General features: G+C 34.7%; 2 protein-coding genes across 2 annotated transcripts; both read right to left on the bottom strand.

Annotated features, from left to right (window-relative positions):
* Window positions 1-16,379: 16,379 nt before the first annotated feature.
* On the bottom strand, window positions 16,380-22,953 carry LOC114176132 (glycine-rich cell wall structural protein 1.0-like). Its single transcript, XM_028061066.1, has 2 exons — window positions 22,112-22,953; window positions 16,380-16,390 (listed from the first exon to the last, which is right to left on the bottom strand). The coding sequence occupies exon 1, from the start codon at window positions 22,898-22,900 to the stop codon at window positions 22,121-22,123; it is 780 nt and encodes a 259-aa protein (XP_027916867.1). The 5' UTR covers window positions 22,901-22,953; the 3' UTR covers window positions 16,380-16,390; window positions 22,112-22,120.
* Window positions 17,013-17,351, bottom strand: LOC114175407 (glutamyl endopeptidase-like). Its single transcript, XM_028060173.1, has one exon. The coding sequence runs from the start codon at window positions 17,349-17,351 to the stop codon at window positions 17,013-17,015; it is 339 nt and encodes a 112-aa protein (XP_027915974.1).
* Window positions 22,954-26,360: the final 3,407 nt, after the last annotated feature.

The raw sequence follows: 26,360 nt of genomic DNA, 5'->3' as shown, positions 1-26,360 counted from the left end.
TTCTTGTAGTGATATTACAATTGACATATATATATATATATATATATATATATATATATATATATATATATATATATATATATGTACATGTTATATTATGTGAATTACTAACGGGGATTTCGTAGATATATTAAAAGTTCATTCATCATGTTTAAATCAGTAAAGATTGGCTTCAGATTCGAAAGAAGATATAAGAAGATTCGAAAGAAGATATAAGACCAACGTGGTACCCAGGAGATTTCAAGTGGAGGATCTAGTATTAAGAAAGGCCCAATTGATTCAGATAGAAAACAAATTGGCACCAAAATGGACCAGACCTTACCGTGTTAAAAAGGTGTTGGGCAAGGGAGCATACAAGTTGGAAACATTGGATGGCAAGGAGATACCACGAACATGGAATGCATCAAATTTACGTTTTTATTTTAGTTAGGAAGGTGACATTATCTTATGATTTAAGTTATTTTCTATATTTTGTTCTTTATATATATATATATATATATATATATATATATATATTCGTGTTTTATTCCAAGCCGAGTTGCTTGATGTATAAAAGAGCCTTCATGTTCTATTCCAAGTCGAGTTGCTTGATGTATAAAAGAGTTTTCGTGTTCTATTCCAAGCTGAGTCGCTTGATGTATAAAAGAGCCTTCGTGTTCTATTCCAAGCCGAGTCGCTTGATGTATAAAAGAGCCTTCGTGTTCTATTCCAAGCCGAGTCGCTTGATGTATAAAAGAGCCTTCGTGTTCTATTCCAAGCCGAGTTGCTTGATGTATAAAAGAATCTTCGTGTTCTATTCCAAGCCGAGTTGCTTGATGTATAAAAGAGCCTTCGTGTTATATTCCAAGCCGAGTTGTTTGATGTATAAAAGAACCTTCGTGTTCTATTCCAAGCCGAGTTTCTTGATGTATAAAAGAGCCTTCGCGTTCTATTCTAAGCCGAGTTGCTTGATGTATAAAAGAATTTGTTAATGACGGAAAGCTCGGTGTATGACCGAGTAAGGAAAGTGGTTGAGTGTTAATAACTGAGAGCTCGATGGTTAAGCATGTTAATAACTGAGAGCTCGGTGGTTAAGCATGTTAATAAATGAGAGCTCGGTTCATGATCGAGTCATTAATTAGTTTGGAGTTTTATAATGTGTTTGCATGATTAAGAGCTTAGTTCATGACTGATGGATTAATTATTTTGGAGTTTTATAATGTGTTTGCAAGATTGAGAGTTCGGTTCATGACCGGGTGATTAATTGCTTTGGAGTTTTATAATGTGTTTGCAGGATTGAGAGCTCGGTTTATGAACGAGTTATTAATTACTTTGAAGTTTTATAATGTGTTTGCAGGATTGAGAGCTTGGTCATGAACCGAGTCATGAACGAGATTGAGAGCTCCATTCATGACCGCGTGAAGATAAATAATCAACCAGCAACAATGAAGATAAATAATCAGCAAAATAATGGAGAGTGGAAACAAAGGATTATACAAATATAATGAAAAATACATGTGAGAGTGAAATCGTGAAGAAAAAGGGTAGGTAGAATGCAATGATGGATCGTGGGAAGTGGTGAATGACGATTGATTTGACAACTTTTGAGTTCCTCATTTCGAGAAGAGGAACTTCAAAAAGTTGAAGAGCTATGTACCCGTCCAGAAATAACGCATCGATATTTTGCAGATGATAAGGTCAATATATTACCGATGATGGAGTGATGATCAACAAAGAACAAAGATATGAAGTGCCATCGCCATAAAGCCGATGGTTGAACAAGGATGAGCAGAGGTGTATAGTTGTATCACTATAGAGTCGATGTCAGTAAGGATAGCAAACTAACCTCCTTATAAGAAGCTAAGATTAAGAAAATAATACTAAACGGATATTATGTAATTATTATAGTTACATTAGTTATTATTTAGGTTGGTTGAGATTTAGGAAGATATTGATGATTATCTTTAAGATTATTATGTATATCTGTAATATTTGTAACTGATTCATCTACTATAAATAAGAATATTACTCTCATGGTCAAGGGACAAATTGTTTTTTTGACCTAAGCAAGTCTTAAGCTAGGGTTAAAAATATTTCTTTCTTTTTGTTTTTGGTTAAGAATTATCTGACACTTTTCTTGACCAGAACAAATTTATATGAACTTTTTCAAGTAATACTTTTATTTAACCAAATGGATTTCTAGTTGTTTATGAGATAAAAAGAAATCTTGCATCAATTCCTGTGACAATTAAAATTTTATTATTTTAATTCAAAGTTGTATAATTGTAAAATAATGATTTTAATATTTGAATAAAAATTGAAAACATATCATAGTTTAAAATTTCAAAAAATCATAATTTTATAATTATACACTTTTGAATTAAAATATTAAAATACTAAATTTATAAAACTATAAAAATATAACATTCTACAATAATGAAATTATAAAATCAAAAATTAAAAATTATAACATAATATTATGATAATAACAATAAAAAAATAAAAAATTTAATAATAATTATAATAATAATAATAACAACAAAAAATAAAAATTTTAATAATTATAATTATAATATTTATAATTATAATAATAGTAATTATAATAATAATAACTATAATAATAATAATAATTATAATAATAATAATAATAATAATTATAATGATTATAATAATTATAATTATAACAAAAATAATTATAATAAAAATAAGGTTTGATGAGTATTTTTACCATTAGTCTTAGCCCACGTCGACCATAGCTTTAGCCTACCCAGCCCCAACCAAACCCATAGTCCATAAGCATGACCCAACCACTCATTTTTGCCCCCAATAGGTTTTATGAGTGTTTTTACTCATATAAATCACTTTCACCCGATGTGGGACTTCAACCTCTTTCAATAATAACATACTCCTCTCCATGAGATTTTGATGTGTAATAACTACACCCACTTTTAAATAATTAAAAAAATAACCTCATTCAATAATAACTACATCCACTTTTAAATAATTTAAAAAAATATATGAAAAATTATAAAAGATTAAAAAAAAGAATTTATGTTTAGTGTCTGTTCGGCCGCTCGCGTCGTGTGACACCAATATTAATATAATACTAAAAATTTAAATAAAAAGGTTTTCAAAATTGTTAAAAAAATTAAATCATTTTTCCAATATTTTTCCAAATAGTTTTTCAAAAAGAACTACGTAATCCTGATTCTCCATTCACATGGAGATATGTAGGAGCGAGGATTAATCCTCATCGGGCCCAAAAAATCAAAAAAATAGTTTTGTTGTTTTTTGTACATTCTTTTATTAATATTTTTGGGAAAAATTAAATATTTTGAAAAAACCACATAACTTTTGCACATTTAATTAAAGGTACCGTCTTAGGACGGACGTTGTGGGGGTGTTAATACCTTCCCCACGCGTAACCGACTCTTGGACCCAAAATCTGGTTTTCCGCAGACCTTGCTCTTTTTTATGGTTTTCCATAGTTTCCTATAATAACTATGGTGGCGACTCCAAACTCTGTTTTTACAAATTTTATTTTTTGGTTCGTCGTCCCGTCGTGATTTCGGTTGCGACAGATGGCGACTCCATTGGGGATGCTAGAGAGTCAGACCATTTATTTGGATGTGTAAAGTTGATGTGGTTTTTCTTCATATTTTTTCTTTCTCATTTTTTTTGGGTATGTGTTTTTTAATTTTTTTTATATTTAGAATAATTGTATGTGTATATTCTTCTTTATTTTTGTATTTGGAATAATTGCCAGGTGTGGGTTTGGGTATACATTGTGTTCTCCCTTCACACACACATTTTGTTCATTACATGAGTGTGGTCCTATACCCGAGTCTGAGTTGCTTAGAATTAGAGGAGATTGTGTAGCAGTGTCACAGTGGATGTACTTCCCAAGTGGTCATTGTGAGAACCCCAACTAGAGTTGTTTGCTTCATTGGTACTCCCACTTCTTGTTGTTTACCAACTGTCGTGGGAAATGCCATGAAGTGGGCCATAACTCTAGTGACCTTGATATTTAGGTATTAGGGAACTATCCTTGTGAGCACATATACTTTCCCTTAGAACTTTAAGCATCAAACCCATGTTAAATAAAGGCACTAAAGGGAGACTATTTGCGTCATTTACCCTCACCTTTCCTTGTATATAATAATAAATTCATCACAATCTTGCAAATCATGTGAATAAGTGCCCCACGAGGCACAAACATGCATTGCATTCCATTTTGTAGCCATCCATGGTACCATGTTCATAGTTTCAACATGCATATGCATAATTAAAAAAAAAAACAAAAAAAATTGCACTAAAATAAATTCAATTTGTTTCACATTTTGCTTGTCAATGATTTCTTGGAATATTTCTTATAAAAAATGAGTAAATAATAAAACATTCTTTGGTCAAATTAGTGGATTTAATAAAGAAATAAAATATTGTTTATTATCATTTCTTTTGAAATACCCATATAATCTTGCATGCATGAAATTGCTCAAATCTATCTTCATTTCCATCTCTCTTCCACCATAAACCTTGTTTTCTTTTTCATGGAGAATTATCATAAAGGGGACACATGCCTTAAAAATGATTACAAGAAATTCTTTGAACACAAAAAAATACAAAGGGAAGAAAAGTTCGCTAGACTAACAACTTTGAAGGACAGTCTAGGCAAAAAATAAGACAAAAAAAGTGAGAAAAGAGTACCAAACAATGGGCATCCTGTAAGATGAAATCAAATATTTTCCTATGAATTAATTTTTTTTTAGAAAAAAAATCATGTTTTGAAATGATGTGTGGCCATGTTTCTTTATCCAAAAAAACAAAAACAAAAGTAATTATCCTTTGCTACCCAATTTGAGCCTTCCAAAAAATTTCTTTCAAATTACCATAAACAAGGATCACCCTCCCATTGAGGGTTGACATAATGTTTGCATTTGTTTCATTCGACTTGTAGTTCACCAATACAAAAATATCAAAAAAAAAAGAAAGAAAGAAATGACATGGTTATATAGAAAAAAAAGCAAAAGTTTAAAGAATGAGAATAAAATGTCAAAATATAGAAAGAAAAAAAAAGGTGAACGAAATGAAGTCAAATAAATATTGAATGAACATTATTCAAAGATCCTTGTTTGAAACAACCCTCACATCACTTGTTTGGGCCTTTATTATCATTTACATTCATATCCCTAGCCTTGGCCGCGATACAAGCCTAATAAAGTCCACACAGATCAAAAATTGATTATTATCTTTTGAAGGTTTTATTTAGAGGAAAATTTTGATTTTCTAATAGGTTTGTTCTAAAAAAAATTATAAAAAAAAAGAGATTAAAAAAGTGTGTTCAAATATTTTCTTTTAAACACTGGGGCAGTTTATGTTTGGTTGACATGTTTTCAAAACTCCAAAATTAGCATGGGCAATTAGGCAATTAAGCTAAACTTTGGTTGTCCCCTTTCAATTCATTCTTCATGGAATTCCATTTTTGCTCCTATAGTATCCTCCACTCTAAGCCTAAACCTTGACCAACCTTAACATAGTCCATCTTTATCAATCCCAAACCCAAACTGGGGCAGTCACTTTGTTTGTGATTCATATATTCCCATCATTCATTCTGAATTGGGGCATTTATTTACATTGAAGACTCTGATCACATTAGGGGCAACTTGTGAAGACCCCGTCATTTTCTTAATCTCCTCATTTGGGAAAAGTCTAACATGCTTTTGCACCCTAACACCATCCTAGGCTCTCACACTAAGGGCAAATTCTTGAAGTCCTCGTCTTTTCCTTCATACCATCAATAACTAGGGAAATCCCAAACATATTTTATGCCCCGAGACCAATTCAAATTGGGGCAACTCCCTAGTTAATCTTCATCACCTCATCCAAGCCTTTCCAAGCCCTTGACAATTTCATGCATGTCATTCAAATAGTGTTTCAAAAGAAATGATTAAAAAAATGTTTGTTAGTAAATTGATTAGACCAAAGAAATGATTTAAAAGAAAAAGTAAAAAAAATATCAAAGTAGAATAATTCTACGAATTCGAAATAACAATGAAATGGGGAACAATTCGAATGTTTTTTAAAAGAAATGCAAAAGAAAATTCATACATCATACCAAGTCATGCATACATGAGTCATTCATCTTTTTGAATAAAATAGTTTACACCTTTCCAATCAAAACCCTCTTCACTCATATGAATGATTATTGAATCCTTGCGTTTTAGAAGTGTTGGGTATTGGGCTCCCTTCCTATGTGGAGAAAAGGCCAAAAATTTGAGAAGCCCATGTCTCACTTAACCTAGTGGAGAGGAGGCTATAAAAAAGAGAGAGGCAGAACACACTGAAAGCCCTAACACATAGAGGGAGAGGTAGAGGGAAAATTCTGTTCACGTTTTTCACAGAGCTGTCACAGTATAATCGGCGCTGCGGATTCGTTCACCGTTGGATCGGGCTGAAATTTTTACAACAGGTTTGGAACTCATTGCTCTTTATTCTGACTGGTCGGATCTTTGATACGAGGTTTGAGTTAGGAGATATTAATTTCACACTGCAGCAGTGATTTGTAGAGGTTTTCCTCTTTTGTTCTTCTCTATTTTGAAAGCTTTGTTGCTTTGTTATTTGGTTGGGTGTTGGCACTAATTTGTGCTATTGATTGAGACTCTTTTGTACTTTTGTTGATCATAGTGGAGCTATTTCTTTGGTCTGGACGACTCGTGGTTTTTACCCTTGATTTGAGGGGTTTTCCACATTAAAAATCTTGGTGCCTTTATTTGTGCTTTTGGTGATTTATTATTATTGCTCTTTGATTATTGCTCCTCATAGATTCTTGCAAGTTAGGGGAAATTATATCCGCTGCATTTTATGGTATATTGTTTGTTGTTGTTTTCCCCATCAGAGTGGCATCAGAGCTCTTGGTTGGGCTATATTTACTTGCTTGAATGATGGAGGCAAATGCAAAGATGGTTGCTTTGAATGGTACAAATTATCATTTCTGTAAGGGCAAGATGAAAGATTTATTATTTGTCAAGAAATTGCATCTTCCGGTCTTTACTACACAGAAGCCAGATTCTATGTCTGAAGAAGAATGAGACTTTGAGCACCAACAGGTATGTGGTTTTATTCGGCAATATGTTGAAGATAATGTTTATAATCATATTGCTAATGAGACACATGCCCGAGCTTTGTGGGAGAAGATTGAGTCTTTGTATGCTTCTAAGTCGGGCAATAATAATTTGTATTTGTTAAATTGCTTGATGAATTTGAGGTACAGGGAGAATTCTTCTATTTCTGATCACTTAAATGAGTTTCAAGGGCTCCTAGATCAATTGTCAGGAATGGGCATAAAGTTTGATGACGAAGTTATGGGATTATGGTTGCTTAATACTCTACCAGAGTCTTGGGAGGTATTTTGGGTTTCAATTACGAACTCTGCCTCAAATGGTGTTGTTTCTTTTCAGATGGCAAAAAGCGGTGCTCTCAATGAAGAGATGAGAAGGAAGGCACATGGTTCTTCATCTCAGTCTGAGATGCTTGTTACAGAAGCTAGGGGGAGAAGTCAGAAAAAGGAACATAAAGGTGGTAGAGAGAAGAGTAGGAGCAAGTCCAAGTCAAGATACAAGAATTTAGAGTGCCATTTTTGTCATAAAACTGGGCACATTCAGAAATACTGTTTTAAGTGGAAAAAGGAGAACAAAGACAAGAAGGGCAAGCAGAGAGAGAATGACCATGATGATGATCGTGTCACTACTGCTACAAATGGTGATCTTGTTCTTCTTCGTGACTTTGAGTCCGTTAACCTTGTATCTGATGAGAGCATGTGGATTATTGATAGTGGTGCTACACTGCATGTTACACCTAGGAAGGAGTTCTTCACATCTTACACTTCTGGTGATTTTGGAGTGTTGAAGATGGGTAATGATGGTGAGTCTAAAGTGATTGGTGTTGGTGATGTTTGCCTGCAAACCAACATGAGAGTGCAGTTGTTGCTTAAAGGAGTCAAACATGCTCCGGATGTCCGTTTTAATTTAATCTCTGTGCAGTTGCTTGATGATTGTGGTTATGACAATCACTTTGGTTCTAGTAAATGGAAGCACACTAAAGGTAACTTGGTTATGGCCAGAGGGGAGAAACAATCTAAATTGTACTGGACTAAAGCTTTGGTTGCTAAAGACAGTGTGAATGCTATGTATATGGAGGCATCTTTGTGGCACCGGAGGCTTGGTCATATAAGTGAGAAAGGGCTTAACTGCTTAGCTAAAAAGGATGTGCTTATGGGATTGAGGAATGCAGAATTGGAGAAATGTTCTCATTGCATGGCTGGTAAACAAACCAGAGTATCTTTTAAGAAGCATCCTCCCTCAAGGAAGTTAGAATTGCTTGAATTGGTGCATTCTGATGTTTGCGGCCCATTAAAGGTAAAGTCATTTAGTGGTGCACTTTACTTTGTTACTTTTATTGATGATTGTTCCAGGAAGCTATGGGTCTATGCTCTTCGGCAGAAAGGTCAAGTACTTGAAAAGTTCAAGGAATTTCATGCTATGGTTGAGAGACAATCATGCAAGAAGTTGAAATGCATCCGTAGTGATAATGGTGGTGAGTACCATGGACCTTTTGATGTTTATTGCAGGCAGCATGGTATTAGACACGAGAAGACTCCTCCTAAAACTCCTCAGTTGACTGGTCTAGCGGAGAGGATGAACAAGACCTTGGTTGAAAGGGTTACATGTATGCTTTCAGAAGCAAAGTTGCCTAAGCACTTTTGGGGAGAGGCATTGCTTGCAGCTATGCATGTTATTAATCTCAGTCCCGTAGTTGCTTTGAATACTGAGGTGCCAGACAAAATTTGGTTTGGTAAGAATGTTAGCTATGATCATTTGCGTGTCTTTGGTTGCAGGACATTTGTTCATGTTCCTAAGGATGAAAGATCCAAGTTAGATAAAAAGACAAGGCAATGTATCTTTATTGACTATGGTGAGGATGAATTTGGCTACAGGTTTTATGATCCTGTTGAGAAGAAGCTTGTTAGAAGCCGTGATGTACAATTCATGGAAGACCAGACCATTGAAGACATTGATAAGGTGGAAAAGACCACACCCGAGAAAGATAATAATCTCACTGATGGTAATCCGATGAGGTTGCCCGCTCACAATTTGGAGAATGTTGAAACGGAAGCTCAAGACAATGAGCAACATGGTGATGTTGATGATCAACAATTTGGAAGTGGAGTAGAGGTTCCAATTGATGATGCTCAAGAGGAACATGATGTTGATGATGATCTTGGTGATATACCTGAATCACCTCAAGTGCAACTCAGGAGGTCTAATAGACAGAAACAACCTTCTACAAGGTATTCTTGTGATGAGTACATAACCTTGACTGACGGTGGAGAACCTGAGTGTTTTGAAGAGGCAAAGTTCATTGCTATTACTGAAGCATGCCAAGAGTTGTTATAGTTGAAGAAATTCTTGCAGGAGCTTGGTTTTAGACAAGATAACTATTCATTGTTCGTTGATAGCCAAAGTGTTATCCATCTTGGTAAGAATCCAATTTTTCATTCTAGATCCAAACATATTGATATGAGGTATCATTGGATACGTGATGCTTTGGATGCTAAGTTGTTGGAGTTGGAAAAGGTTCATACAGATGATAATGGTGCTGATATGATGACTAAAGCATTTCCAAGAGGAAAGTTTGAAATTTGTTGTGAGATCGTCGGTTTGGCGGTTATCTCCACATAGTTGTGAGGGGGAGATTTGTTGGGTATTGGGCTCCCTTCCTATGTGGAGAAAAGGCCCAAAATTTGAGAAGCCCATGTCTCACTTAACCTAGTGGAGAGGAGGCTATAAAAAAGAGAGAGGCAGAACAATGGAGTCAGAACACACTGAAAGCCCTAACACATAGAGGGAGAGGTAGAGGGAAAATTCTGTTCACGTTTTTCACAGAGCTGTCACAGTATAATCGGCGCTGCGGATTTTTTCACCGTTGGATCGGGCTGAAATTTTTACAGCAGGTTCGGAACTCATTGCTCTTCATTCTTACTGGTCGAATCTTTGATACGAGGTCTGAGTTGAGAGATATTAATTTCGCACTACAGCAGTGATTTGTAGAGGTTTTCCTCTCTTGTTCTTCTCTATTTTGAAAGCTTTGTTGCTTTGTTATTTGGTTGGGTATTGGCACTAATTTGTGCTATTGATTGAGACTCTTTTGTACTCTTGTTGATCATAGTGGAGCTATTTCTTTGGTCTGGACGATTCGTGATTTTTACCCTTGATTTGAGGGGTTTTCCACGTTAAAAATCTTGGTGCCTTTATTTGTGCTTTTGGTGATTTATTATTGTTGCTCTTTGATTATTGCTCCTCATAGATTCTTGCAAGTTAGGGGAAATTATATCCGCTGCATTCTCTGGTATATTGTTTGTTGTTATTTTCCCCATCAAGAAGGAAGAAAATTAAAAAAAATACATAATTTGGATTCTATGATGTTTCTCAAATTTTTGTCCTTTTCATTTATATGAATGACCAATATACCTTAAGCTCAATTTTCATTGGCCCCTAAGTCCAATTCCCACACTAGTTCCTAAGCCCAAATTTCACACTAACCTCAAGCCCAGTTTCCACACTGGCCCCCAAGTCCAATTCCCACACTAGTTTCTAAGCCCAGATTTCACACTAACCTCAAGCCCAGTTTCAACACTGGCCCCCAAGCCCAGTTTTCACATTGGCCCCTAAATCCAGTTTTGTTTGGCCTCACAATTTTTTTTTTCTAGCCTATAAGCCTAGTTTTCTTTGCTCTCAAATTAAAATAAAGGAAAATGAAAAAAGTAAATTCCACTCATGCATCCACGCATCCATGTATGCATCATCATATAGGTTCAAAAAGAAAATCATAACATGTCATGCATCACCAAATCATCCATCATACTCCACAAAATCATTAAAAATCATTTCAAAAAAAAAAAGTCAACAATGATAATTTTTTTTGTGTAAGTCTCACCAATGTTAGACATTCACGCAATGTTTGTCGACACTTCAAAAGCAAAATTCAAGTTCTCTTTTTATACATCAAGACCCTCTAAAAGGCAATGATCATTGATTTCTTATGTCACATCGAGGCGGCCCTCTACGAGGCAATGGTCATCAATCTCTTTACATCAAGACCCTCTGCGAGACAATGGTCATTGATTTCTTATGTCACATCGTGGCTATCTGCGAGGCAATGGTCATTGATTTTTTTCGGATCGGACCCTCTACATGGTCATGGTCATTGAATCCTTTAGATATAGACCCTCTCCTCAGGATTGGTCTAATCTCTATTTCAAAAAGTCAAAGTACAAAAAGAATATGGTTTGTCAAATCGTGACCCTCTACATGGTAATGGTCACCAAATCTTTTGGATATAGACCCTCTCCTCGAGATTGGTCTAATCTTTTCTCAAAAAAAAAAAATCAAATGGAGGCCCTCTACATGATAATGGTAACTGAATCTTTTGGATATAGACCCTCTCCTCAGGATTGGTCTAATCTTTTTTTTCAAAAAGTCAAAATACAAAAAGAATTTGGTTTTACGGATTGGGACCCTCTACATGGTAATGGTCGTTAAATCCTTTAGATATTTACAAAATCTTAAATTGTTATTTTTTAAAGGTAAAGTTTAGAATTCAGTAATTTAGATTTTTTAAAGTTTCATTTTTTATTAAAATTTCTCATTCGAGCAATATATATGGTCATAAATTTTTTTATAATTCCCATATAAATTTATCATCTAACTACACTATGGGTAGAAAGTTAGATTTTGAAGAAAAGAGAAATGAAGGATGTATTCTTTAGTAATTAATAGCTTTTTAATTGAAACAAATAGATTAACGTAAATTTAGTGTGATTATAGTTTTTTATGAATATTGCAGAATTCTGGCGATCAAAAATGATATATTTATGAGTTGGAGGCACTGAAGTTAGATTTATCGTCATGTGACATGTATATGGGTAACTTCTTTCCCTTTTCTTTGTCTAAAAATGATGAAATTAACTATCCTTTAAATGCTATCTTCCGTTACAGAACAGACAAGAAACAGAACATGTCTTTATTGTTTGCATCTTCAATGATTTTTTATATATTTTATTATTATTATTATTATTATTGTGTTGTTGTGTGATAACATATTTAACTTCCATCGGAACAAAACTTACCTAACGGGAATGTTTTTATATATATGAATGCAAAGAGTGTCCGTTAAACAAAGCCTAAGTCTAAACCATTTTAGTTAACAGACCACTTTTTTTTTCATCAATGTTACTAAATCTAATATGCTAATTAAATAAAACAGAAAGATATATTAAAACATTAATACTATTAAGATGTTTTCGAAATTAAATTTCTACTTTAAAAGTTGAAAATAAATAAATAAATAAATGTCCAACTACCATGAATTGAAATTTTAATAGAGTTATAAATTGACCCTATGTAACGTCCCAATTAAATAGATAAAATCAATTTAAATAAAATTCCACATATATAAAAATATTCAGAGAGTGCGGAAATTTGGAATATGACATACACAGTACCCTAACATATTCCTAACATATTCATAACAAAAGGAAGAGGTTCCACATGGCCTAAACGAGGTACAAAGTCTCGTTAAGAGCGAGAGAAACTACTACTACTAAACTCCAGAAGCTGTGGGCCCCCAAAGTGAGCCCGATATTCGTCCAAGATTCATCAAACTGCGGTATCCCTATTATCGTTACCACTGCCAGAGGTTCTCACCTCTGCTCACATCAATAAGGTTGATGATCATCGCAAAGGAGGAAACCACACACAATCATACAAACAAGCAAAGGGTAAGCTAGTGAAAAAAAATCCTCATCATACACTCAACATACAATTACACATTCAAGCATAAATACTGAGAAGCCACACATGATATACCAAACCATTTAAGTAAAACCTCAATACTAGACTATACGGATACGCTTAATGAGGCACCACCACGAGACAGTGGAATTATGTCCTGGCAGTGAGGCGTCACCATGAGGCCTTCGCGAAATTACACCCTTACAAGAAGCACCACCACGTGGCCTTCGTGGAATTACGTCCTGGCCTTGAGGCACCACCACGTTACCCTCGTGGAATTATGTCCTGATCTTAAGGCACCACTGTGAACTCTCACCTCGAGGTTCATGGAATTAGGTACAATAGCTGAGGCACCACAGTGAACTTCCCCTAGAAGGGCCCACGAAATTATGTCCACATGATGAGACACCACCACAAACCCCGCTACAAGGGTCATGGGATTACGTCCTACACAAACCTTACTCATACATTATCAACCAATCATGAAGTTCCTATGCATACCATTAACATGTCATTTAGTATAAATGACCAACCATCAATCATATCTCATGCCAAGCTCATTACCAATTCATTAGTTCCCACCCATAACATACATAGTACATGCATATGCACCCCCTTTATATAATAAATCAATGAACCAGCCAATCAAACAACCATCAACATTCATGAAACGAAGCATAGCAAAAATCCAAGCTAGGTCTCGCTCAAGCTGGGAGTCCTCGCTCAGGCGAGAGGAGTGCTCTCGCTCAAGCTACAGACTCTCGCTTAGGCGAGACTGCAACACTGGCCCTGGAGAATTTCGCGAGCTCTCGCTTAGGCGAGGCTGTCTCGCCTGAGTGAGACAGTTCGTCGCTAAAAAACATAGCCCCTTGCCTGGACGAGCGCTCGAACAGAAAACTGGGCGAGTTCTTGCTATTCTCGCCTAAGCGAGACGAGCTCGCTTGGATGAGAATATCAGTTCTCTCCCACTATTCCACGCGTGTTCAACCAGGAACTCATTCACAACAACATCCAACGCATTTTCACAATATCATAAGCAATACACTATCACCAGAAACATGAAACAGAACCAAAAGCATGCAAAGAGCGAATTAAAAAATGAATCCTAGCTTCCCTTATCCAGAACTAGCTAGAAAGAGGGTTCAACTCCAACAGCGGGACGCAACAGTTCCAGGAACGGATGAGCGAGCTGGAAAAGAAAAGCGGAACGAGTCTTAACACAAACTCACAACGAAACCCGAGCTGGAAAAGTGAACAACGAACAGAAAAGGGGTGTATGAATCGTAGAGTACTTACACGAATCAAGAAGATGAACTGAGCTCACTAGATTGAGACTGGGTAAACCCTAGCATAGCTCTGGGGAGGGATTAAGGATTTGGCGGCTGTGTTTTCTGCGAATGAAGTGAATGGATTAGACTAGGGCAGACTTAGGGTCTGGTTCCTTTTTGGACCAGCCCTAAGCCCAACCAATTTTGGGGCAACCCTTAAGGATTTAGGCAGAAAATAAGTGGGCCTTGCACCCTGAATATTACATTAATTTTAATAAAACGTAATATGGTTTAACAATTTCAATATATCCGATATTTTTAAAAGGTATTGTTTTATTGATACGTTTGCACATAACAATACGATATAAAATATTGTATTTTAAAAAGCGTACTGTACGCCTATCATAATATATGCAAACACATAACGTTAAAATATACCATTTATAATGCATTTACCAACACATTATTGTAACTTTATACCCTTAATTCAATTAAAATAATAACAACTTTTCACATATCTATATTTAATATAATATATTACTTAATAAAAAAACACATATGAAAACATGTTATTGATATAATTAGGTATGGAATTTATGTTTTAAAGGTTTTGTAATTCTTAACCAAAATATGACTTGGTTTAATATTATAGTAAGAGAGATCAAAATTATTTTTATGTGTTAAATCATTTGAAGATAAATGTAACATTTATCTCCTGATTGGATCAAGGCGTGGAAAGTCAACAAAGAAAAATTACAAACATAAAAATATATATTTTACTTATTAAATTTTCTTCTTAAAAATGGAAAGAATTATAGAAAACTTGATATATAATTAACTATATTTTAAATATAATTACCTGTTACAAATATTATTTGTGACATAATTGTTTATATATACGATTTTTTTTAAAGGTTTACAAATAATTATGATTAATGAAATATAATTGACTATATATATATATATATATATAATATTTTGTTTATATACTTTTAAAGCTTCGTTAATTACTTCATTACAAAGTTTAATTTGTCATAAGGATATTCTTTTTTATTTTCAACCATTTCCTTGTTTTTTCTAGTAACACTTTATGGTCGGTCACCTTTTGTATTGTATTTTTTTATTGTTTTGATAAATATCTTTATTAGAGATGTTAAAAACATTCGTATCCGCGGATATCTGTAAATAAAATTCGTAACGGTAGGAAATGAATATTGAAAATGGATACACGTGGGTAACGGGTATGGGTATTTTTTATACCCACATGTTAACGGGACAGATACAAGTATCATAGTATCCGTACTCGTGGATATCTGTACCCGCTATACTCTAGTTTAAATTAAAATAATGATTAAAATATTAACACATTGATTTTGAATGAGTTATTTTTTATCAATTAGTTTTAAAAAATCTCCATTTACTTTGTAAATTGTCATTCAAAACTATTCAAATGAGTTATTTGTACTTTGTTTGAAATGTATAAATGTTATGCATTGTATTTTTATTTGAATTTATAGTTAAAATTTGTTGTTAAATATTAAAATTTTCTTTTTATAAATACTTGCGGGTACTCATGGATATCCATAGATATTAACAAAATATGCGACTACTCGCATAACGAATACCCACACAAATATAGATACGAGTACATGACGAATATTTATCCAGCGGGTAGAGTACAAGGGAGCTACTACCTGTACCCTACCCACCCCTTGACATCCTTGGTCTTTACGGTGAAATTTGGAACTTGGTGTTTCCATAATAGGGTTATTTTTAAAAGTTGTTGCATTAGGTTAACACCGGAAGGTGTATAATTGTTAGAGTTTGTTTTGTTTTTTTAAAGAGGTGTAAGACTTTTAGTTTCTAGAACGATGGTGTGTCTGAAGTTTTTCAGTTGCATGAAAAGAAATGAAAATATCATGTCAATTTTTGAACCATCATTTCAATAGAACTAGGATCTATCTTTTGAGACATATGTAGTACTATAAACTCTTAACTTTGAAAGGAAGAGTCCGACGGTGTTGAGATAGGATAATATTGTTATAAAATATAAAGATAGCTGTGTAAAGTGTTGAGGTGTTAAAATTGAAGATTTTGTATGAATTATTTGACTGAAAGTATGTTTTATTAATCTTGCATCGAAGAAGGTATATTTGCTTAAGAAAAGTATCACCTAAGTCCCCACATGGAGTGTTTCAAATAATTTGAAAGGTATATTATTTGAGTGAACTATGTTTTTCTTTTAAGCAAAAATATCGTCTGATGTCACCATTTAAGTCATCTTACTTGATTTTCCTAACATTGTGTTTGGATGGAGCATTTCAACAATGTTTAGAAATTGAAATGCTTTACATTTGAATTGTTTGCGATTAAATTCTATTCATTTTCTAAATAACTTGTTTGGATAAGAAATTAAAATACCTTACATTTCAATTTCTTGTTTGAAAAAAAAATGAATTTATTGTGAGATAAAATTTAATTTTAACAATATTTATTTTAGGCTTAATTATGTTTTGAGTACATGATAAATTTGGAAACCCGACGATCAAGAAGGGTTCGACGACCCAGACGGGCTGACGACCTGGACAGGCCTTCCAAATTGTCAGGTCCGTCCGGTTCGTCGGGACCGTCCGCGTCACCGGGTCAGTCTGGATCGTCGGGCTTGAAGGTTTGGAAGGGTCCGTTCGGGTCGTCGGGCCCGTCCAGTTCATCGAGCCCATCCGGCTCGTCGGGTCCGACAATTTGGAAGGGCTCGTCCGGGTCATCGAGCCCGTTCGGGTCATTAGGCCCGTCCGGGTCGTCAGGCTAGTTTGTGTCATAGGGCTTGTCCGGGTCGTCGACCTCGTTCGGGTTGTCGGGCCCGTTTGGATCGTCGGGCTCGTTCGGGTCGTCGGACCCATCTGGATTGTCGGGCCCATCAAATCATTGGTCTTGTTCGGATAGTCTGCCCCATCCGAGTCGTTAGGCATTCCAGGTTGTCGGGCCCGTTCTGGTCGTAACGCCTGTTCTGGTCGTAATGCCCGTTCGAGTCGACGGATCCGTCCGGGTCATTGGGCCCGTTTGGATCGTCGAGCCCATTAGGATCGTCGGGCCAGTCTGGGTCGTTAGGCCTGTTTGGGTCGACAGGCCCGTTTGGGTCGTCAGGCCCGTTTGGGTTGTTGGGCTCGTTTGGGTCATCAGGCTCCTCTAGATCATCAAGTCCATTCGAGTCATCAGACCCGTCTGGATCGTCGGCCCCATTTGTGTCGTTGAGCATGCCCTACTAGTTTGCATCATTGGGTTGGCTCAACCTAGCTAGGTCTTTAGGTCGGTCGGGCATGCCTAAGTCATTTGGGTTGGGCATGCCTAAGTCGATCGAGGTCATTAGGTCCGCTTGTTCCGTCTTGGTCATCGGACCCGCCCGTCCTGTCTGGGTCGTCATACTCGTTTGACAACTCTACTAGAGAGTCTAGAATGAGAGGTTGCGTAAGAAGAATTTCAAATTCCACCTATTTTGAGGGTATTTGAATTTCTACTAATTTAGCTAATTGAAATCCTTCAAAAAAATGCTTGCATTTGAAATGCTTTTTAATTTATGTATCCAAACAAAGCATTTCATTACAAAGAAATCTAAATTCTTCAAAAAAAAAAAATGAATTGCTTCATTAAAATACTTTATCCAAACACACTCTAATTGTATTTGTTGTATATAGGTGTTTTATGTATAATTGTTTGAAATAATATGTTTAGTGATGTAAATATATATATATATATATATATATGAATTAAATGATAAACTTTTACCTTGTGTTTGGATGGAGCATTTCAATAATGTTTAGAAATTGAAATGTTTTGCATTTGAATTGTTTCCAATTAAATTCCATTCATTTTCTAAATAACTTGTTTAGATAAGGAAATTAAAATACCTTACATTTAAATTTCTTGTTTGGAAAAAAAATTGAATTTATTGTGAGATAAAATTTAATTTTAACAATATTTATTTTAGGCTTAATTATGTTTTGAGTTCATCATAAATTTGGAAACCCTACGATCAAGAAGAGCCAGACGACACAGACGGGTCCATCGACCCGGATGGGTTTGACGACCTGGACGGGTTCGACAACCCAGACGAGCCTTCTAAATCGTCTGGTCCGTTCGGGTCATCGAGCACGTCCGATCGTCAGGCCCGTTTGGGTCGGCGGGCCCGTCCGGGTCGTCGGGCCCGTCGGGTCGTTGGTCCTGTCTGGGTCGTTTTGCCCGTCTGGATATTTTGACTTGTCCGAGTCGTTGGGTCCGTCCGTGTCGTTGGGACCGTCCGTGTCGTCGGGCTCATCCGTGTCATCGGGCCCATCTGGATCATCAGGCTTTACGGTTTGGAAGGGCCCGTCTAGCTCGTCAGGCCCGTCTAGCGTGTCGAGCTCGTCCAATTCGTCGGGCCCATTTGACTTGTCGAACCCGTCCAGGTTGTCGGGCCCGTCCAGGTCGTCGGGCCCGTCCAATTCATAGGACCCTTCTGGCTTGTCCAATTCGTCGAGCTCATTCGGGTCGTTAGATTCGTCTAGATCGTCGGGCCCGTCTGGGTCTTCGGGCTCGTCTGGGTCGTCCGGCCCGTCTGGATCAACGTGCCCTTTCGAGTCGTCGGACCCGTCTAGATTGTCGACCTCGTTTGTGTCGTCGGGTCTACCGTACCAGTTTGTGTCATTGGGTTGGCCCGACCCAGCTAGGTCTTTGGGTTTGTCGGGCATGCCTAAGTCATTTGGGTCGGGCATACCTAAGTCGTTCGGGATCATCGAGTCTGCCCACACATCTAGGTCATCCGGCCTGCCCGACCTGTGTGGATCGTCAAGTCCGCCCAACCTGGTTGGGTCATCAGGTTCGCTTGTCCCGTCTTGGTTGTCGAGCCCGCCCAACCCATCTTGGTCCTCAAACCCGCCCGATCCTTCTTGGTCGTCGAGCCCGCTTGTCCCATCTATGTCGTCATACCCATTTGACAACTCTACTAGAGAGTCTAGAATGTGAGGTTGAGTGAGAAGAATTTCAAATTCCACCTATTTTGAGGGTATTTGAATTTCTACTAATTTAGCTAATTGAAATTTTTCAAAAAAATGCTTGCATTTGAAATGCTTTTTAATTTATGTATCCAAATAAAGCATTTCATTACAAAGAAATCTAAATTCTTCAAAAAAATGAATTGCTTCATTAAAATACTCTATCCAAACACACTCTTATGTATTATATGTATGAGGTCATAAATTTGAGACTATATGTGAATCATAATTGTTCATTGATGTTAAGTAAAGATTTATGTTGTTGTAGAGATTTTCCAACTTTATTGATGATCTAAGTTATGTAGAAGAGGTGAACCTGAAGGAAGTTTTGAATCGGTGTATAACTAGATCACATGTTGAAGCTTGATTAATGTGGTATGATTAATGTATTGACATTAGGAAAAATGTGGTTTGATTAATGTATACTATTATTATATTGTTTGAAAATTTGGTAGGTGTATGTTTTAGGTATGCATACTCTTTGCTTCCTTTGTTTTGTGGATCACAAAGTTGTTCCAATTTGTGATCATCTAGTTTTGAATGGTCTTTTGTTTTAATGGAGCCATGATGCTAAGTGATTGCATCTATTTGTCCAGGTTCTGCTTTTTTATATAAGGGTTAGAATACCCCTTAAATGCTCTATCTAATTTATTTTATTCTTTGCTGATAAAAAAATGTTGAAGCTTGATGGAGTGAATCAAAACTTCTCTTGGAGTCTTAGTAAGAATATTTTTTAAATCAATCATCCACGAGGGTACCTACATACATTAGGTGCTAAAATGGATCAAGTGTAAAATCTTTATTGAAAAATTTTTAATATTGGTCTTCTAAAAGGTGTCTAATAGATATTCTTTTATGAATAGATTCTTTTAAGTCTACATCCCATTTAAATTCACATTCGGAAAGGAAAATTTTTTGGATCAATAATGTTATGACTTTATTTTCACAAGAAATCACGTAAAGTCATTTAACTTTATATTCTGTTACATTCTGTTATATATATATATATATATATATATATATATATATATATATATATCAAAAGAAAATATATGAATAAAATAAAATAACAAGTTTTTCTCGTAGCATCTCTTTTATATCTATTATATATCTTATGTCCTTCATATTTGTACAACTCCTAAAAATTTTCAACATTCATAATAAATCATACTATAATTATATATGACACCTAATATTTTATATATTGTAATATAAGTTTTAAAAATTCATAAGTCCACATCCTAATTAAGTTCGTATTAAATTTTTAAGATAAAAATGTGGACTTAATTGAAAGATGCATGATGATTCTGTGTGGTTGAGTGTGAAATTGCTTTAATTTAGTATTTTTTGTTTCTTACATATCATTTTGACCGTGTGTGATTGTTGTCTATGTAATAACCGGCTATGAATTGGATACACGAGCCAATGCAAGTATAGACTCTAAAATAATGTCTAAAAACACTTATGGAAGAACATAAAATCAACATATAAGAGTTGTTTTCATTTTTTTTTCTAAATGAAATACACACATGCATGTTACACAGTAAGTAGACTATTAACTTTGAGTCTTTTACTTTTATTTAAAGGTGTTACATAACTCAATAAACTAGAATTATTCTATTTATTGGATATTCAATATTATTATACTTTCTTATTGTCTATTAGACTCATTAAATATGTAAAGAAAAGAAAAATAATTTGAATTATCTAATCTATGTAATTTAGTTTTCCTCTCCCATGATACTTTCATTCTCCACTTTTGTCTACTAAACATTTTAAAATTAAATTGAAAAGATTTAAAATAATTTAAATTTGATAAATTTAATATCCTTGATATTCTATTTTTTCAACCACCAGAAAAACGCTTTTTAAATTCTGCATATTTATATAAAATTTATTTAAATATCACTATAACGTGCTATTATATATGATGATAAGTATTTCTTACATGTTTATAATTCTTAGTACTAAACATTTCATATTTATAAAATATATTGAAACTTAAACTTATAATAAATAAATATTTTTTATATGTATGAATTGTAATTTGAATTATTAATAAATTTAAAATCTTAAAAGGGCTTTATCCACGGCAATTTTAGGAACGTTTCCTTTGGGTTATATATATGCACACCTATAGCCTTCAATTGAACTATAAGTTTTTCAGAATTTTATCTACATCAGACAGTCATAAATAAAAGTTTTGTTTTTTATTTTTTTTTACTTACAGTGATTGTTTATAGGTATGAATCTTCTCAAGTTTTACATATTTCTTAAATGATTATAATATTTTTTCTACACTAAATATTGGATGCAAGTATTTTTAATTTTTTTTTTCTATAGTAAAACATGTTGATATGTAAAAACATACAAGTCTATCTTTTTTACTATCTCATGCTTGTTAAATGTTGGCAATTGTTATTTATTTTTTTCATGTAAAATTATATTACAATTAATGTAAAATAATAAATTATTTTTCTTAAAATTTGTCATCTACATCAATAATAATGATGAGATATTCAATTAAAAAAATACAATTTTTGTAATACTTAATAAAATAAAAAATTTAATTAAAAGTAATTAAACTTACTAACAATTTTAATATTAGCCAAACCTAAATTAAAAGGTTTATTTTTATGTTGTGTGGAGGTAAAACTTCTGCTCGTGATCCGATTCCCTGTTTGTTCTTAATAATTTGTGATGCCTTTTTTATTGCATCTACCATAAGTTTTTGCTTAACTAATATTCTTTAGTTTGTTTTATATCCGTTGTCACTAAAACACATGAATGGAAGAAAATAAGATAATATAATACTACATGGAAAAAAAGGGTTTCCAAACGAGTGCTTCTTTTGCATTCACGTAACATATAACAGACATGCAACTATATTATACTTCCATCTCAGTGGTTTATAAGGATCATGGTACCCATATCTTATTCTTCTTTTACTATTATGGTTACCAGAACTTGCATACTTTTTTTTTTCAACATCATAAGTTCAAGGGTAGTATCCACCGTGGCCACCACCTTCCCCGCCACCAGCACCACCTCCATAACCCCCTCCATGTGCGCCTCCACCACCATAACCACCACCACCGCCCCCACCAGAGCCACCGCCTCCGCCGCCAGCTGCTCCACCTCCATATCCTCCACCTGATCCTCCACCACTACCATATCCACCTCCAGAAGCTCCACCAGGGCCGGCACCACCCCCTCCACCGCCACCACTTCCACCACCACCTCCATATCCACCACCATGCTCTCCACCATATCCACCTCCCGATCCAGCTCCTTCGCCACCCCCATACCCCCCACCAGCACCTCCTGCACCACCTCCTCCGCCGCCTCCTCTGCCACCTCCGCCGCCTCCACCATAACCACCCCCAGGACCTCCACCCCCGCCGTACCCTTCACCACCTCCTTTTCCGGCTCCTCCTCCATATCCGCCACCTGCAACACCGCCAGAGCCTCCACCGCCTCCACTCCCTCCCCCACCACCATGGCCACCGCCAGCTGCTCCATATCCCCCACCTGCACCTTCACCTCCACCAGCTCCTCCTCCATAACCACCTACGCCATGCGCTCCAGCGCCTCCGTATCCTCCACCTCCACCTGAACCTCCACCACCTCCGTAACCTCCTCCGGTAACACCAATGGAACCATGGATATCATCACCAATGCCGTGACCTATACTCACTAGTAGTGTTCTGGCGGCGGAGCAAATGCCTACACTCAACAGCGCAAAGAAAAGAATGCTGACAAGTTTGGAAGTAGCCATGCGATATGAGAAAGTGTTGAAATCCCACACTGATGAGGTTTTAGCATTGCTGAGGTCGGTATATATAGCAATTGTAGTGGGCCATTTCTCTGTAAAATCGTTTTTTATGTTTTCCCACCTTCCACCTTTGCCATATTCAGAACTTCCTTTCTTTATAAAACACAAATTGTTCAGTGCTGAATAACATAAATAATTATATATAGACAATTTAATATATCAAAATACTTTTTTTTTAATTTTTTATCACAATGTATCACTTGTCATATTTATAATTTTCTTTCTTCTCTCTTTATCTCGTGTTAAATATGCATTACTACATTTTTTAATAATTAACTTTCTTTGTGGTCCCAAGCACATGAATATAATAAAATTTTAGTTGACCCCACAAGGTGTTCACATACATGTACATAAACACTAAACACTACTTCTACACCCAGTAGTGTGCTTTTGCTGTCACCCATTATTCTCATTAAGCTCATCATCATCGAGAGTTTCTTATTATAAACTATAAACCTAATTTCTACTATATGATAGAGCACTTATTTCGTTTTTTGATGGATTTCCGACTCATTCACATATATCATGTTCACACTTAGCACCATCGATTCCTTCAAAAGGAAATATCATTTTTACAATCTTCACCACCGTATCTATATTTTTAGCACATTAATCTTTTAATGGAAATGTTGGAACCTTCAAGAATAAACTAGTGTTCTAGTTCTTAATAAGTAGTTGCTGAAGACAAATGAAGAGAAGAAAAATGAAGAAAATGGCATATGGGTCTCTGCAATTCTCTGAGAGATTTGAATGACTTTGGAATTGATCTTTGAGAAAAGGAAGAAAAAGGAAAACACTGTATTTGCAGTCATTTGTGCAAAACGTTTCTTACGAGTACATTATTCATCAATTTTGATTTGTCAAAAATTCTTTTGACTATGAAAATTTCGATTTTTTCTTATGATGTTTGAGAAACTTCAATGATTTTGGTAGCTAAAGTGGCGTCCAGCACAGCATTCATTAAGGAAATTTCTTACACCATTCACGACACTTCAAGACTTCAACTACACTTGTTTATTGAAAATTTGGTATATTCTCTTTCTCATTTCTCTGTAAGACTTTAACCTAGTAACTTTTTTTTTCTCCAATGATATCCCTGGGGAACTTAGACAGAAAAAAAAAGAAAGATAATATAGAAAACGCGACTCATTATTTTATAGAAGACATATTCTTATAATTAAACTATTCTAACAATATGTCTTCTAGATCTCTTTGTCTAGGCTAAAACTTACTTGACTGTTATTCAAGTTATGATATACTTTAATCAAGTAAGTTTGGACTCACATACTTATACATGTAGGTTCAATTCAAACGGAGGTATTGTGGATTTGTTTGCAGTTTGGTTACAGGTTGTGTAATAAGCATGTTGTAGCTTACAGGGGTGCTAGAACATGGCTGTTAGGTAGCAGTTTTTAGGAAACAAGCATGAATGAAACATCTATTAGTTGATACATGAAAGAAATCATTAGCAATATTGGATCAAAAGCGCATGAGATTTTTATGTTCAATCATTTTTTTCATGTTTTTGTAGTAGGGTCTAGTATTTTCTTTGTATGGATGGACATACAATGTTCTTAACCTTTGTGTTATTTGAGAATGTCAGGTTTATGCATAATAGGCTTAATATGGGAGAGGAAATCTTAAAACTTTTTTTTTGTTTTCTTTTTGTACTGGTTGAGGTAACCCAATTATCTTATTAATTTAATTTATTTATTTTTGCCGATAAAAAAAAAACAAGTTAGTTAAGTGAAATTTAGTAATTTTGACAATGTACGAGTATAGATAATACATAATACATATAATTGAAATGTGTTTTTCAAAGAAGTTTAATAATTATTTATTCTTTCAATTTATTATAAATATATATAGAAAAATGAAACTCTCATGGTAACCGAAATACATTCTATTGCAGTCCATTTACGTATCTACCACTATGTGTTATGTGAAGATAAGAATATATATTCATAGCACATCCAACGCGTAAGGATAAACTATAGTATTTAAACAAAAATTATATTAGAAAATTAAAACTTTCAACTATTAAAGAAAATGTTTAATAGAATTTTTGTTCCTCTATTATATTTTTATTAATTTCATTTCACTATTTTAAACACTTTCAAATTGATTTCAGTTTTTTTTTTCAAAACGTTAGTTAAATTGATGATAATGATGTAACAATGATATATGACATGAATATGAATAATTAATGACACATCACCTCATAAAGTTGAGTTATTGATGAAATTAGTACGTGACACAAGTAACAAATGTGACATGGAGTAACACTCCTACTTAAGCTATAATATATATAGTTTTGTTGCCATAAATATAAATAATTAGTGTTGCTCTCTCCCTTGTTTCAAAATATAACTCTTCATATCCAAATTGTATATTTTATTCCTTTCCATTTGTCACACCACCAATATAACTGGAAAGTAAATCCAAAATTAACCATAATGAATATAAAAATTTACAAAATAATTCACAATTAACCTAAAATTTCCCATTTCCGTAGCTATTTAATAAATTTATTATTTTTATTAATTTCCAACAAAACCAAAATTCTCCGTAAAATTATATCTTAAAAATTGTAGTATTTCTATTGATTATCTATTATACTTTTTTTTTTATAACTAAGAGTCCTTCATATTCTTATAGTTAAAGTTGATTATGAGAAAGCCTATGATTCTATCAGATGAGATTTTCTATTTTACATGATGAAGAGACTAGGCTTTTGCGCAAAAAATAGATTCTGTTGATTAGGGAGTGTTTAGAATCATCCACAATTTCAGTGCTTGTTAATGGCAGTCCAACTCAAGAATTTTGCCCATGTAAAGGTCTACGACAAGGAGACCCTCTAGCTCCGTTTCTTTTTTTGATCGTAGCAGAGGGACTAGCAGGTTTAGTGAGAGTGGCAGCAAAGAAAAAATTGTTGGAAGGGATCAAAGTGGGAGAGAAAAACATTGAGGTGAATATGTTGCAATTTGTAGATGATACATTATTTTTTAGCGAAGCAAAAACTCAAAACATATTGGTCATAAAAAGTATTCTTAGATGTTTTGAGTTAGCTGCAGGGCTGAAAGTAAACTTCATTAAGAGTAAGATAGGAGGTGTATGGGTTACTGAATACTACCTTCAGAGATTTTCGAATATGTTAAATTGTGACACCATGCAACTTCCTTTTTCATATCTAGGCATGCCAATTGGGGGTAATCCTAGGAAACATTATATGTGGAAAGGTGTTGTTGAGAAAATAAGGAAAAAATTAGCCAAATGGAAAGGAAAGCACCTCTCTTTCACTGGTAGAACTTGCTTGCTTAAATATGTCATCACATCTTTACCTCTCTTTTTCTTGTCCTTTTTCAAAATACCAAAATATGTGGAAAAAGAAATTAAAAGGATT

This window comes from Vigna unguiculata, chromosome 3 (genome assembly GCF_004118075.2).
Source record: "Vigna unguiculata cultivar IT97K-499-35 chromosome 3, ASM411807v1, whole genome shotgun sequence".
Lineage (NCBI taxonomy): Eukaryota > Viridiplantae > Streptophyta > Magnoliopsida > Fabales > Fabaceae > Vigna > Vigna unguiculata.
This window is presented reverse-complemented; position numbering and strand designations above follow the sequence as displayed.